This window comes from Pholcus phalangioides, unplaced genomic scaffold, assembly GCF_987345545.1.
Source record: "Pholcus phalangioides strain wild (caught in Gottingen) unplaced genomic scaffold, Ppha-v1.0 ptg000030l_1, whole genome shotgun sequence".
NCBI classification, from domain to species: Eukaryota; Metazoa; Arthropoda; class Arachnida; order Araneae; family Pholcidae; genus Pholcus; species Pholcus phalangioides.
The window spans coordinates 6,565,314-6,581,671 of NW_028301620.1; the positions used below are offsets into that span (position 1 = coordinate 6,565,314).

Below are 16,358 nucleotides of genomic sequence, written 5' to 3' on the forward strand. Positions count from 1 at the left end.
GGGTGGTTGATGACGTAAGCATCCTTAAACCCCCCCCCCCTGTCATCAAAAGTCAGCAAATTCCGAACCCCCCCCCCCCCGATGCTGGCGTAATACAGTCGGTCTTGCTGATAACATTCCCACTTACAACGTTTTCCCGCTTAGTACGACTTCTTTTCATGGTCCTAACTCTAACAAATTCTCATTCATATTTTTCCGTTTAAAGCGTTGTACCACTTACAACGTTTTTTCCTCACGATTTTTGAAAAACATTATAAGCGGGATCCACTATACTTGAATCACCCCTATATATATAGCTATCACAGTCATCAGTTTGCCCAAATTTCTACTCACCGAAAATTCACCGGCGGCAATTCAACGCCGCGCAATTTATAGATAGGAAAATTCAATGATGGGGGAAATTCACCGGCAACACAGTTCACCACCAGTGCGTGAATGATCAAGTGAATGTGAGCAAGTGACAGACCGAATGAGCTAACGAATAAGCTAGTGAATGAGTGAGTGAGTGACCGGGTGACCATATGAGTGACTGAGGGGGGGTACTGCGAGAAGGGTGAGCGAGGGACCTGCTCGTTGACTCGCTCACCTACTCTCACACATCGCTCATTTACTCAACTGCTCACTCACTCGACACTCAGTCACCTGCTAATCCTCTCACTCACTCGACACTCAGTCACCTGCTAATCCTCTCACTCACTCGACACTCAGTCACCTGCTAATCCTCTCACTCACTCGACACTCAGTCACCTGCTAATCCTCTCACTCACTCGACACTCAGTCACCTGCTAATCCTCTCACTCACTCGACACTCAGTCACCTGCTAATCCTCTCACTCACTCGACACTCAGTCACCTGCTAATCCTCTCACTCGACACTCAGTCACCTGCTAATCCTCTCACTCACTACTGTCACTCTGTCGATGAATTTTCCTCACACGATTCCGATTGATCCCGATAATTTTGTCTCTGCTATATCTCACTGCACTGTTTGGAAATCCCTGATTTTGAATAACTGAATATAAATTTAAATGACAAAAATTTAAAATTTTATAAACACTTTTTGGTTTTGAATTTAATGCTTTCCCCCCCCCCCCCTATTATTTGCATATAGGTTTTATGCAGCAGAAATAGCCATCGGTTTGTTTTTTCTTCACAATCGAGGCATAATCTACAGGTACAGTATGGATACCTGATACATTTTTTAAATGCTCATGTATGATCATTATCTTAGTTTGGTTTTCGAAAAGTTGAGTGAATTTGCAAATAGAAAGGGCGTTCGTGATCTTTCTTGGGTGAAACTTATACGAAACAAGTCGCTGCAGTGTGCTAATATCAATTAAATATACGAAATTGAGGCATCATATGAAAACACCCAAATCTGCGGATTCACAGCGTGGATTTGGTAATCTGAAAATTACTCGGCGATGATTTCCCCCTAATGAGTGTTTCGATCATAAAATAAAACTATTTACTAAATTTTATGTTGGTAGCTTTAGTGGTTTCGGCTCGGTGTGATTTTCTCTATTTTACATTTGAACCCTCTTATGACCCCCCTTAGGGGTCGAATTTAAAAAAAAAAACCCTTCTTAATGAGTCTTTACGTCATGGAATAAAACTACTCACAAAATTTCATATTTATAGCTTCAGCGGTTTCAGCTCCGCGATGATGCATCGGTGAATCAGGACATGTTATTTTATGTTTGGATTATATTCAGAGCGTTTATTTTGGGTCAAAGCAGCGGGTCTTTAATAGATACGTATAGGTCTTTTATAGGCGGGCCAAATGTGGCCCTCAGAGGTTTTCGTCGTGGCCCACTGTCCATATTTAGGAAATAGCTAAAAATCATTGAAAGACGACGAAATAGAATTGTGTTCGATGAAACCCGCTTTTCCACTACCATTAACACAGAACATGTGATATCGTCAAAGCCGTCATACCAGGGACTCATAATTTCAGAATTTGTGAAAAAAAGAAATAACTTCATATTTAGTGGCGCAAATGATTTCAGAAGTGCTGAAGGAACTAATTTCAGAATTGATACAAAATCGTAGTTAATAAAAGAATAATTTCAGAATTAGTGAAAGAAATATTTTCAGAATAATTGAAAAACAAATATTTTCAGAATAATTGAAAAACAAATATTTTCAGAATAAATGAAAAAAAAAACTATTTCGAGAGTTTTATTGATAGAAATAATTTTCCAGAATTATTTGCTCACACGTTCCAAATGAAAGAAATTATTCGAAAAACAACTTTAGAATTCGTAAAAGTCGACCACAATCCGTCAAGACACCTTTGACTTTTGAAGACCGGACACATACCACTGTACATTACATTTAGCCATTGAGAATTTGGATTATATCTTACAACTCAGCAGTGTGGCATTCAGAATTTACCACTTTTCAAAATGTTCGGCAGTTATGCATAATAACCCGATTTATCACATTTACCGTAATATATGCAACCTTCTTTTTTTCTTCAGATGCAACTGGGAATTAATCACTCAAATAGTGAAAATAAAAATCAAAATACACTCATTTTTTTTTTATCATGTTCAAGAATGAGTAAGAATTTTACTAAGAAAATATTACTTAATTATTAGAACTGTGAAATTCTGGAACAAGCGAAGTAAATCTTTTGGAGTTATGTTCAAATTTTCCACCACTTGCTCAACTTTTGGAAAGCAGTGTATTTTATTTTACCGGTAAAGCAAGTAGATGTGTATAGATGTGTGAAAGTATATTCCTCTCACGTTCTATACAATGGGGTGAGCGAAAGAAAAAAAATTCTTGTCAAACAAGTTCAGTTTAATTATGCGTAATAATCGACGCGCTCGTTTTCTCTCCCTAATCCATTTCAGAAAGGTCAGCAAAGAAAAAGATTCATTTTTAGATGATGAATTAAATTCTATGTAAATTCTACAAGGCTGACAATTGCGCATATCATTAATAACAATTTCACATGTCACGTGTTCATCGATTTCTACATACCAAAAATGAAGAAATAATCGATAACATCGCATTAGAAAAAACAATGAATCGTATTGATATCGTTAACGTGCATTTTTTTTTCGGTTAGAAAAAATCTACATTACTCACAAGTTATTTCATAAATATGATCTATACTTGAAACAGCTCACTAATCGATGGGTTTCCAACTAGTGTTCCGTAACCTTAAAGTTCCGCTTTATTCTTATCCGGTTATCGTTGAGCGAGCTCATGCGTTGAGATGGCACTGTGGTAATTCATTAAAGAATCGGGCAATCTTTTCCTTCTTCAATTCAGAAATAAACCAAATGGGTGAAATAACATTGAATGTCTGATAGTTAATAAATACACTTCTGTGAAAAGCTATAAAAATGCAGACATTAAAAGCGGTTCTGTTTTGGTTGGAAAACAATTGTTGTTCATTGTTGGTGTAGTGGCACCATCTGTTGAAAACATATGTAAGGAACATAGCCAAAGATGCGTACGCATACGACCTCATGTCGAAGTTTAGGAATTTCTGCCGACCCTACTTCATTCGCTTTCTCTGGCATATTGTGAGTGCGTAAATGATGAATAATATCGTTACTTTGGGGACCCCTGTTGCTATCTATGAAATATAAAAAATGCTAAACACCAACCTGCTTACCAATTCCTGCTGAGCTAAACGAAAGTTTTTATTTCGGTGGTACCGGGGATCTTTTTTCCTGATGGGGTGGGGCAACAGTCTCTTTCATTTCCCCCGCAGAGACCTATTGTTTCTTTTCACACAGAATTTTGATATCTGTGCCAAAATGACAAAATAATGTGTTACCTCAAACAACATGGGCAATTTTTTTCCTGCAAAAAAATTCTGTGTAAGTGGAAGCATTCTCAGTCATTCGCAGTCTTTATATGTCCATATTTTGTAAAGTTATTCGCCATGAAAAAAAGAGCACCTTTCTTATCAACTTTTGTCCATTACCCATATTACGGGTAAAGATAAAATATTTTACCAGGAAAAAATATGCTTTCTAGAAAAATTGAAAATAACTATACAGTAAAACTGTGTTCGCCAATACCCATATAGATGCGTGATTCACGCATCAAAATTTGATTTGAACCCTCCAAATTTCATTCAGGAATGAAAATACTCCTTCAAATTTTAGTTTTTTTTTATATAAATAGAGTTATTTCTTTGTTTTAGTTTTAAAAAGAACTTATCTTTTTATAAATCTACGTCTTAAAATTTTGGAGAGGAATGAAATTACTCTTCCACGTTATTTTTTCGGACAACACTGCAGTAATATACAGTATTTATTATATTACATGTAAGAAATATCATTGAACTGGAATGCCTACTGCCACCTATCATATAAAAAACAAAAATGCTATAATTCTTTGATTGAAATTGATGAAATGTTTTTTCATTTATGTTCCACACTAAAAAAACAATATGGTGTGATATTACTAAATACTTTATAAGCAATAATATATTAGTTTAATTATTAAGTTTGCCTCAGAATTTTAACAGTTGCTGTTCACGTACTGTAAAATAACGTTAGTCAAACCCTTTTGGAATTGGCAGAGTCATGATGAAGGGGGTTTGATGGATTATAACTATCCATTGGAACCCCGTTTCATCAATTACGGTTTTCGGTTTTTCTAATCGAAAGGGTATGAATTTGTTTCTGTCTTCCTTGTCGAGCACAAAATTACATAAGGCCAAGAACGACTGCTTTTTGCGGTTTTGCTAATGTTATTTTACAGTGCACAGACAGCAACTGTTAAGAGTCCGAGGCAAACTTGATAATTAAACTAATATTATAAAGTATTTAGTAATATCACACCATATTGCCTTTTTTATTGCTGCCTGTAAGTGCAAAACCGATATCCAATTTTAATCAAAGAATTATAACAGTTGTGTATTTTATATCACACGTGGCAGCAGGCATTCAATGATATTTCATGGATGTAGTATAATAAAAACTATGTGCGGTATATACTGATGTGTTGTCCGAAAAAATAATCTTGAAAAGTAATTTCGCTCCTCTCCAAAATTTAATCGATTTCCCGAATTTTCATGAAGAAAATATGGTGCGTTGCAACAGTTAATATTATGTTGTGTGCACTAATATTTTTCTACCGTAACACCTTTCGCGGGCCGGGTGGAATCCTCTCGTTTGGCTCGCAGGCCGGAGGTTGTGTACCCCTGGTCTATAATGTGTACGTATGAATACATTTAATGCCTCTTTCCTCACTTGACTTTGTTATTTCAACTAATTGTTAATTATTATTTTTTTAGGGATCTGAAACTAGACAATGTTCTCTTAGATCAAGATGGTCATATCAAAATCGCAGATTTCGGCATGTGCAAGGAGAATATATTTGGTAACAAGTACACCAAGACGTTTTGCGGCACTCCCGATTACATTGCGCCGGAGGTAATTTGATTTGATAACATCTTAGCTTTACACAAATACAACGCCACAACAGGCAAATTGCCCAACGAGGTGGCTGACTTAAGAACATCATGGATCCCCGAGCCCTACCTACTACTGCTACACCCCCCCCCCCAACGAATCGGTACATGCGGGAATGTGCGTGTACGTGTAGTGCAACCTGACGTAAAGTTTGTTTCTGTGTAATGCTTGTTATGTGTAGTGCTGTCATCTGCCCCCAGTTTTACTAACTATGAGTGAAGTGTTATGGTTGAATGATTTACCGTTGTAGGACTGTTGCTCTCTGTGGCGAGACTTTTTAACGGGGAGATCGGCTCGCATTTGCGACTTGAAGTTGGGAACCACAGAAAACCAACTTCAGCCGACCACCACTGTGGGGTTCGAACCCGGATCCTCGCATCACGAGTCCGGCACTATAACCACTCGACCACCACAGCGCACGCAAATAAATTCTCAATGGAAACATATATTCTTTATGCCAGCGTTTCTCAACCTTTCTTGACCCAAGGACCATTAAAATGTCCGAAACAATTCGTGGGGCCCCTTGTGTCCCGTATAAGGAGACATTCCTTTATTTTTAATTGTTTTGAATTTTTGTTATACATTTATCCTGTTTTTTCAATGATGCTTATTTGAATTTGTAATTTTTACTGAAATCGTAAATACAAACAGCGTTTTCATAACTTACTATGATAATTATGGCACTATATATACACAAATATTCATCTCACATATTTGTCAAGTTCAGCGTTTTTCCCCTTCAATTTTTCAGTGATTTTAACTACAATTGGGGATTTTGCTGACTTATGGAAACGTTTCTGATGACAATTGGTGACGTTCCATATTTTACCGTATTTGAGATCCCAGTACCAATTATTTTTCTCAATGAAATATGATCATCGTTCATTTGAACGTTTTTATTTTTTCGTCAAATAAATTTTGTTTACTGCAATTTGTATCAGCCATTTATTTCCTTTCACCCATTTTATCAGTAACTAGCTATAATACCCGGCGCTGCCCGGGTTTTCTTCAATGAGGCTTTTTTGGATCACGTGATATCTCCCTCTCTTTTTCTTGAGGGACATACAAACCGTGTCCAAGTTAACCAATATGGCGACCTGCGCGACTCATGAAATAAACAAATCTAGATTTACACAGAAACGTAGAAATGAATATATATTTTTCTTTTTTTAAGGGGCGCTAGGTATTTCGATCCCCCCCCCCCCCTGAACTTCAAGTTATCCATCTGTTGCTCCAGCTTCCAAAAATCTTTAGTTAAAGCTGTGGAATTTTTTCGATGCACTTTTCACGGGCTCATAACTAATTTTAAAATATCCTAACCCACATGAATTTATGCAAATAAATATCAAAAGAGACAATATGGAGACATTAATTTTCATACTTGAGAAGATATAAATGAAATCAATGATATTGCTCGAATATCCAACTCAAAAGTATAGGTTTGGCTAATTACTTCATATTTAATCCCCTGGGCTTCGTATATCTCTAAGCGAACTGAATATTTCAAAAATCGAGAATTCAATACAATTTTTAAAATTATTGATGGGGCGGAAAAACCCACTAATTTCCGCATTTCTACAGTAAAATCGACAATTTTAGCACTGATTTCTATGAGGATCACCCTTTTCCTGACTCTCAAAGCGATGCTGATGATGATTATGACGTCTATTCAAAAAGCCTCATTACTGAGAGTATATTGAAAATGTGGCAAACCATTATAAAGGCATAAACTATTATACATATATTAACAGGATTAAAGAAGTGACAAACCGTTGTAAAGGCATATACACGTCTGAAACGCATTGCTAGGGAACCACGGTAACCAAAGTAAACGTTCGGAAAGTGATTGTTGAGGCCCAAAAACCATTGTTGCCGGACAGTTTTTTGCCCATTTGGGGCATTTGCCCTGGTCTGACGAAATTTTAAAGTAGCCTATCGTTCAAGTCGGGTCCCATTTGGTATATATGCAAAATTTGGCGACGATCGATCTAAAATTGTAGATTTGTATAGAGAACATACACACACACACACACACACAGACACACACACAGAAAATCAATTTTATATATATAGAAGATTAGCAAATTTGTCATAAATGCATTTTTTGACTACAATTAGTGATATCCCGTACTTAGGAGGTATGATAAACCCAAGTATGAATATAGAATTTTTATTTGAACCCATTTGGATATTACCAATATCAGGGCTGGACAAATCGCTAAAAAATCTAGGCGCCGAAAATTTTTTTACCCGAACAAACAGGTCCAAAATAATGCTTCTTTTGACTTTTCCAGGGCATTCTTTTTCCTGTTAGCAGATATATGCTGCTATAAATTCCAAACATTTTGTGCTGCTTTCAGACTGCAATGTAGTAACTACACAAAAAAAAATTATGCTCCAATAATAACTTTTTAGTCGTTATGTGACCTGGCGCCTTGGAATTTTTTCAGCCCTGACTAATATCAATGACAACAGTTGAGTAATTTCTCATTCAGTTAGAACTGAGTTATCTATAGGTGGTGGATGGCAGGAAGGAGTGATGACATCTTTTTATGAAAATATATTTTATTTAAAATGTATACGGCAGGACTACATAGTAAATAAATATAAAAGACTTTCCTCTCTCAACAAGCGCGGCCATTCATCAGCGCGTTCGAAAACCAACTATGTCTCTTTGACATTGAGGACCATAGGTTGAGAAACGCTGCTTCGTGCGATTTTTTAAATTTTCAAATAATTTAAAAAGCCCTTGATAAACTCGAGAAACAATCCATGTTGAATTTATCTACTTTAATTTTCAAATCATTATTCTCCATTATTTTTGTGAACGTTATACACGGTGTTTCAAAATTCACGCACATCATAGTTTACGGATGTTTTTTTAAATGAATATGAACTGTATGCAACAGAAAATAACAAACTAAATTTATGGACTGAAACATTACCTTTGATAAAAGTTTAAAACAAATTTTACTTAAGGTGAGGAATATAATTTGCGGGACCGGCAAAAAATGAATAAATAGGAGGAATAATTTGCGGACGAGCAAAAAATAAATAAGTAGGATAATTTGCTTACTGGCAAAAACTGAAGTCCCAGGAATAATTTGCGGACCGTAAAAACTAGATAAGTAGGAGGAATAGTTTTCAGACTAGCAGAAAAGCGGGAGGAGCTTCAGATAAGTGGGAGGAATAATTGGCAGACCGGCAAAAAATGAGCTGGGGAATGAAAAAAAGCACAAAAATCAATCGCAGATCTGCAGAGCAGCGCCGGTCCGTGGGGATTTCTTTCCGGTCCACAAATCATTTCGACCAAATTATTCATATCGTCGCTCAGTTTTAGATTTAATTAAATACCGTCTCTATGTTCGTTTTTATTTCTATATTAACTGTAAGTAGGTCTGCGAATTATTTCTCATATTTACTCATTTTTTGCCGGTCCGCAAATTATTTATCCTACTTATTTATTTTTAATATAGAAATGAATTACCGTTTGGGTTTGATAATACGATTGAATAATCGACATTTGGGAGTACCCAAAATTCCAAAACGAACACGTCTATACGCGTTTCGGAACTATATGAAGTTCCTTCATCATTAGCAGAAACAAAGAAGAAAGAAAAATATTGAAAAAACTCCTTATAGCGGGAGTTACTAGCTGTTGTAGACAAGAGTCAAATTCAAAAATTTGACTCTTGAAAGTTTTTTCAATGTTTTTCTTTCTACTTTGTTTCTGCTACTGATGAAGGAACTTCATATAGTTCCGAAACGCGTATAGCCGTGTTCGTTTTGGAATTTTGGGTACAACCAAACGTCGATTATTCAATCGTATTATTTTTAATAGTTTCCTCAAATTGTTTATCATTCATTTGATCATTTTTGTCGCACCACGGTCATTTTTTGCACACGAGGGCTAATCAGACTGGGACGTACAATTTATTTCTGATTCCAAACGGCAAATAATAAATAAAATAATTTGGGGACAGACGAAAAATAAGTAAATGCTAGAAATAATTCACAAATTTACTTACGGTTAAGACAGACATTATAAAACCAGTATAAAGAGAGACGGTATAATATTTCATTAAATCTAAAATTATGTACAGGCAACGTGAATTGGTCAAAATTTGCGAATTCCGGACCGGTCCGCAGACGAGCGGTTGAAAAACACTGGTATAAATAACTCGTTCTTATGCGTACAGTAATTCATGCATAACATTTCATTATTGAAATATCTATATATGAGAAGCTTATTTTCAAGAAGGAACATTTCCACTTTTGCTAAGTTTGCGGTAGAAATAAAAATACTCGTACTCCATAGGAATACGTTTTTAAAAGTTACATTTATAAAGGTAAAAGTAAAGGTTTTGCTATACAAAAGTAGAAAATAACCAAAAAAGTAGCATATAGAAGAATGTTTGAATACTATGTTTCTTGATTAACATTCAAGAGAGTTATCCACATTTGAAATTTGGATATGTTCCGTTTTGTACAAAAATTAGTGGAAATGTTACTTATTGATCATGGTCGAACTGGTCAAGTCTGAAAAATTGGAAATTCCTACGGCACTTGTTGATGCCAGTCACCAGGAAGGTACCATTACTGCCCTCTCGTCATTAACATAAGAATCACTATCATTCTACAGTGGAACCTCCCATAACGGACGCTCCCGTTCACGGACACCTCCACTGACGGACACAATTTTGAATTGCATCGACGGAACTGAATGTATCTTGCTATCAATTAACTTATCTTACTATCGTTATCGGACAAAATTTTCGTCCCATGGGTGTCCGTTATTGAGAGACCCGTTATGATAAAAACGACTAACTTTACATTGTAATTTCTACCAAAAATATTCCCTTTTGAATAATCCCAGTTGCATAATCTGACAGAACTTATCCCAAAGATTGATAAACCCTTCCAAAAGTGTATTCAGGAAAAAAAGTAGAAATGTTCCTTTTTGAAAAAATAATATATTATATATATTTTTTAAAAATATATTATATTATTTATTATATAAATATAATATAAGCTCCTCATAGATAGTTTTTTTTTAAACTTTCCGAATTCTCGGCGCCCTTAAGAATAGAACTTATAATTTGAAAATACAGCAGTGTCCCCCGTCCGATAGCAAGCTGCTATACTATAGACACCCTTTTCACCTCACCTTTGTCGAAATAACTACTTTCGAATTACCGTTTTCCTCCTCATTAGCCGGATCATTTAGATCATTTTTGTCACACCACGGTCATTTTCTGCACACGAGGGCTAATTAAACCGAGACCTACAATTTATTGCCGATTCCGAACGGCAGGCTTGTTTTTTATACTCATCGAGAGGTTGGTGCGCTAACCCCTCGATGGGGGACTCCCTGCGGTAGCAGTTTTTTGCTGCGGTCAAGTCGCCGGTTTTTTTGTTGTATCCCTGTCCGGAAAGTCTCATTAGCCGGCATGCCATGAAACTCGAGGGACACCGGTTTTTTGAATGGTGGGTTCTGGTGCATTCCCCCATGCCAGTAAAGGCGTGTTTTAACAAGGATTACAATATACATTCAGCTAATTCAATGGATTTTCAGAATAAAGAAATTTAAAAATTTTCCATAATCGGTGACTCGAATTTCCTGGCATACTGTACAATACAGGCATTACCGGCATACCGGCTGATACGATAATTTTGTTTTGATAATTACTCGCGCACACACACACACACTTTTTGGGAATCACTAATAATGATTTATGTAAGCATAATTTTTATTTAAGACAGGTGATAAGAATTATGCCATTTTTATGCAAATAATTCATTATTTTAACAGATTTTTAGACATTTTTAGATATAAATACATTTTAACATAGGTTTTTAGATGCAGATATTTTAACATAGAGTTTTAGACAGACATTTTACATACACAAGTTTATATATATACATAGGTTTTAATTCAATATTTTTCCTCCTCTTCAGATCATCTTATATCAACCCTACGGAAAGAGTGTTGACTGGTGGGCTTATGGGGTTCTTCTTTATGAAATGCTAGTAGGACAGGTAATTATAAGTTTGTTTCCATCAGAATTCCATTTACGTATGCATTATTATTACTAGTGGCTGAGAACCGATTAAAATTTTTAACTGGTTAAACAAATTTTTTAATAGATTAAAATCGATTGATTAATCGATTTATCGAATGTATTCAAATTATAATCATTTATAGTAAACGTGGTGTTGGTAACTGCTGTATGTACTAAATAATACAATTGATGCTATAAAAATATATTCTACTCGTTTTACGCACCTTTACATTGAATGGTTGTGAACAAATATACAAATAGATTAAGAAATGAAGGCCGCTTTGAAGATATTTAATTTGCTGCATATATTTGTCAAATCCTGGAATTTCTTAACTTGGGGATCTTGTCTTTCTTTTTCAATCAATTATTTTAGGATAGTCACTGATTCCGAAACTAATTCCGGTTCTCGCAAAATGTTGCTTTTGAGGTAAATACGTTTTTTAAATCATCTGACGATACTGGGTGCATTCGCAAACAGTTGCGTAACGAAATCATTTAAACACTCATATCTCAGGAAGTTTTCAGAATATAGTGTTTATTGTGTCTGAAGGCAGATCTTGTGTGTGTGTTAACACAAATCCGATGATACCACTCTGGTTTCAATAACTGTTCCAGTCTGGGAATAAGGCTCGCGGCCCGCTTTTGTAACGAAATATTACTTTATGTTACATCTCGAAAAGTTTGCAGCGCAAATAGAAGCCAATGTGTCTGATAAGCAATTTTGAGAAAAAATCCGCGCTATTGTTTTCGCACCGAGCCCCGCGTCTGTTAAGGAGCGGTCCTGCTGACTAAAACTGTTTATGATGTTCGTTCTTTCCCATCGAGTGTTTCTCTGAATAATTGTTTCGTAAATCCACAGCCTCCTTTTGACGGAGAAGATGAGGAGGAACTCTTCGCATCAATCACAGATCAAAACGTCTCTTATCCGAAATCTCTATCGAAAGAAGCGAAAGAAGCTTGCAAAGGGGTAAGAATTTCATATCCCACGTGAATAATCATTTTCCAATTGTGTCTTTCCGATTTGAATTTGAAATTAAATTTAGCGAATATTGTCTTTTGGTATAATTTCGTCGTCATCGAATCTCGAATGATTCGATTATAATCTCGTGCTTTCCACAGCTTCTGACGAAAAATCCCGACAAACGATTAGGATGCGGATCAAAGGGAGAAGAAGACGTTCGCATTCATCCATTTTTCCGAAGAATATCTTGGGTCAAAATCGAGAATAAGGAAGTCCAACCACCATTCAAGCCTAGAATAGTAAGTATCCTTTCATTTTCAACCTCATCTCTCTCTCTCCCTCTTTCAAATGTGTGTCCATATTTTCGTAGTTTCTATATTTCATTTTCGCAGCGTACATTATATAATCGATCATAATTCCAAAACGAAAGTTCACGATAAGTATTATGACTAGTTGGGAAAGGGTTAAGCATAGGCGGAAAACGCTGCTCTAGAGCAGGGATTGACAAATCCCAGGCGTCAGATCGCAATGACTGATGGAAAATCGGTATCGGTGCCTCAAATTTTCTAAATGCAATTGTAGAATGGAGTCTAGGGAAGACACACAAGATTTTCTCACCTCATTAGAGTACGTCTTTTAACATGGGAAGGGTTATGAAATCCCAGAAAAGTAGGGAAAAAAACCATTATTTAGGGCGGGTTTTTTTTCCTTGACCAAAAACCATGATCAGCTCCTAAGAAATTTGTGGCTGGTACCTAAATACGATCGAACTTGGTTAATTCGAAATCTAAAGTCACCGGAAAAAATGTTCGAATTACCCAATTGATCTATCCTGAATCCGTAAACTGACTACAAATTGCAGTTTAATCATCAACATTCTCATAGGATAATAATTATCAGTCATTAAAATTTCATCATCGGTTACGAAACTGTTTCCAAAGTTGTAATAATTTATTGTTATAATATAATTTATCTGAGCTCTACTACATTATTCCACTATTCTAGAATCTCAGCATCATTGCAGAATATTTTGACCATGTTCAAAGCCTGATTTACGGAAACAGTTCATGATCATCCGTTATGAAATTGTTTCCCAAATTTTGCTCATCATTCTTATGCTGTTGAGGGAATTTTCATCAACGTATTACAATTTGTATTTCCCGATACTATTAATGACGATAAAAAGATTCAGATTTTGAATGGTGCATCCTGATCCATAATCGGTATCGAGTGGTTTACATTTTCGATGCACTCAAGCTCGACATTCCAAAAAGGGGCATTAAACTATCAAAGAAAAGGTGGGGTGGGGTGGGGAAACACTTTTCTAAACTTAGACTGTTTTTGGGAAATTTGTTGTTTAACAACTTGGTCAAGTAAAACAAGGTCTGATTTGTGTAGAATTTTCTTAATACAAATACAAATACAACGCCACAACAGGCAAATTGCCCAACGAGGTGGCTGACTTAAGAACATCATGGATCCCCGAGCCCCTACCTACTACTGCTACACCACACATGCACCCCTCCCCCCCGCGGAACCCCCCAACGAATCTGTACATGCGGGAATGTGCGTGTACGTGTAGTGCAACCTGGCGTAAAGTTTGTTTCTGTGTAATGCTTGTTATGTGTAGTGCTGTCATCTGCCCCCAGTTTTACTAACTATGAGTGAAGTGTTATGGTTGAATGATTTACCGTTGTAGGACTGTTGCTCTCTGTGGCGAGACTTTTTAACGGGGAGATCGGCTCGCATTTGCGCCTTGAAGTTGGGAACCACAGAAAACCAACTTCAGCCGACCACCACTGTGGGGTTCGAACCCGGATCCTCGCATCACGAGTCCGGCACTATAACCACTCGACCACCACAGCGGTTGTTTTTCCAAACAAAATTTTCTCACACAAAAACCATAATTTTTTCCCCTCCAAAACATTCGAAAAAATTTCAAATTAAACAAGAAATTTTAAATTAGATAGAAACTCAAAGGGAATTCGTAAAAAGTTCGAATATTTTTCAAAATTCGAATCAACCGCATTCGAATTAATCAAGTTCTACTGTCTGTATTATTTTTTTATTTGTGTAGTCTTGCTCTAGAGCAGTGATTTCCAACGTGGGCGTTAACGCCCCTTGGGGGGGGGCGATGGAATGTTTCAGGGGGCGGTAGAAGATATGGATATAACATAGGATCCTATGGGTTAGATTGCGTTGGGGGGCGATGGGAGAAAAAAATTTCTGAGGAAGGGGGCGATGGGACAAAAAAAGTTGGAAAACTATGCTCTAGAGTCTAGAGCAGTTTCCGAACCTTTCAAACTTTATGTTCCATCACCCCCCTTGTCAGGAAAATTTTTTTCCCTCATCGCCCCCCAACTCAAGCGAACCCATAGGATCCTATGTTATACCCATAGCTTTTATCGCCCACCAGGGGCGATATTGTCTACTTTGGGAAACACTGCTCTGGAGAAGCGGAACCCTTTTAGTCCATAATTTCCATGGCGGAGTCCCGTAGGTCTCTTTTATTTGTTTATATGTACTGATATAATTAATTTTCTTCGAGCGGTCGCGGAGCTCCTGGGAAGTGCACACGAAGCCACAAGGGCACCGCGGAGCACCGGTTGAGAGCCACCGCTCTAGAGTGCAGGAAAAAACCATAATAAGCATAGCACTCGCTCGGACTGTGAGAGATTGGTGGTTCGTTTTCCCCCAAATTGAACTTTTCTTTCCGAAATCCATCTTCCATTTGTATCTAGTCCGGTAATTGTATTTTGTATAAATACCAGAGAGGTTCACCGTTTTGTCGTAACAGTTTGTAGTATATTAGCGAAAAAACTGCAGAAACGCAAAAAGACAATGTTTTATATCAGGGGTGGCCAACAGCTGGCCCGCGCAAGGTAAAAGTACCGTGAAAAAATTAAATTTGTGATCATTATTTGAACTATCGGGGTCCAACAGCAGATTGCTTGATTAAAACACTGCTTACAAACTCCTTATTTCTAGTGACGAAATTAATTTAATTATCAACTAATTAATTCAATTAATAATGGAGCAGCTTACGCACCGAAATTGCACCACTGATGCGCCCCGCGACGCTATAGCTGACCATTATATTTGCCCGCAAACAGAAAGAAGTGTTGGCCACCCCTGTTTAACATCACAAACCACACCACAATTTCATTCATTATGTGCATGATATATGAATGAAGAATGCGGAATAAAATGTTTGTATTCCTTTTTCAATATAATGCTCAAACGCTTTCGTTCAGCTTTTCGAAATGAAAATGTAAGAAATTCTTTAAAAAAAAATCGCGGTTGTTATCGATGCTCTAATATGCAGTGTTTTTCAACTTGTGGTCCACAAGGTCATTTTCATTAACTAGCATTGCACGAATGACACATTTTGTGCTGTGAAACTGTAATTTATTAAATTTTTATGATATGCAAATTATGAAAAACAATACATTTCGGATTTTATGGGAGGTTGGTGTCAGAATTGGCCTTCTATGGGAGTGTGGGGTATGCGACATCAAAAAGGTTAGGAAACTTTGCTCTACTGTAGAGTCGTCCCACACCCTAAACAAAGCAGCTATGCCATGGTTTTTGGTCGAGTCCCCTTACTTTCTTTGCCACGTTGTGAACTGATTTTTGTAGTGAATTTACAATGTAAAAGATTTGATAAAAATTTGGTTCGTTTTAATGGGTTGAGGGGAGGGGGAGTCTTAAAACATTTTACGTCCTAAAAGTATTTTAGGCAATCAACCGAATCATCAACAGAACAAAATTAAATATCGGAGTAATTAAATAAAAAAAATTCTATACAATTCAGAATGAATAAAAATCAATTACTGGGGATGTTTGGCCATTTTGCTTCTGTTTTCCACTCGTTAAGGCGCCACTGATG

General features: G+C 36.6%; 1 protein-coding gene across 2 annotated transcripts in view; it reads left to right on the forward strand.

The window, feature by feature from the left end:
- Nucleotides 1-16,358, forward strand: part of LOC149067502 (protein kinase C, brain isozyme-like) — a 143,458-nt gene that overhangs the window by 110,665 nt on the left and 16,435 nt on the right. For both annotated transcript variants that reach the window (XM_089252734.1, XM_089252733.1), the window contains exons 11-15: nucleotides 1,111-1,173; nucleotides 5,269-5,407; nucleotides 11,405-11,485; nucleotides 12,368-12,475; nucleotides 12,628-12,768. In XM_089252734.1, coding sequence (XP_089108860.1) covers nucleotides 1,111-1,173; nucleotides 5,269-5,407; nucleotides 11,405-11,485; nucleotides 12,368-12,475; nucleotides 12,628-12,768 — 532 coding nt within the window. The remainder of the gene's footprint in view (nucleotides 1-1,110; nucleotides 1,174-5,268; nucleotides 5,408-11,404; nucleotides 11,486-12,367; nucleotides 12,476-12,627; nucleotides 12,769-16,358) is intronic.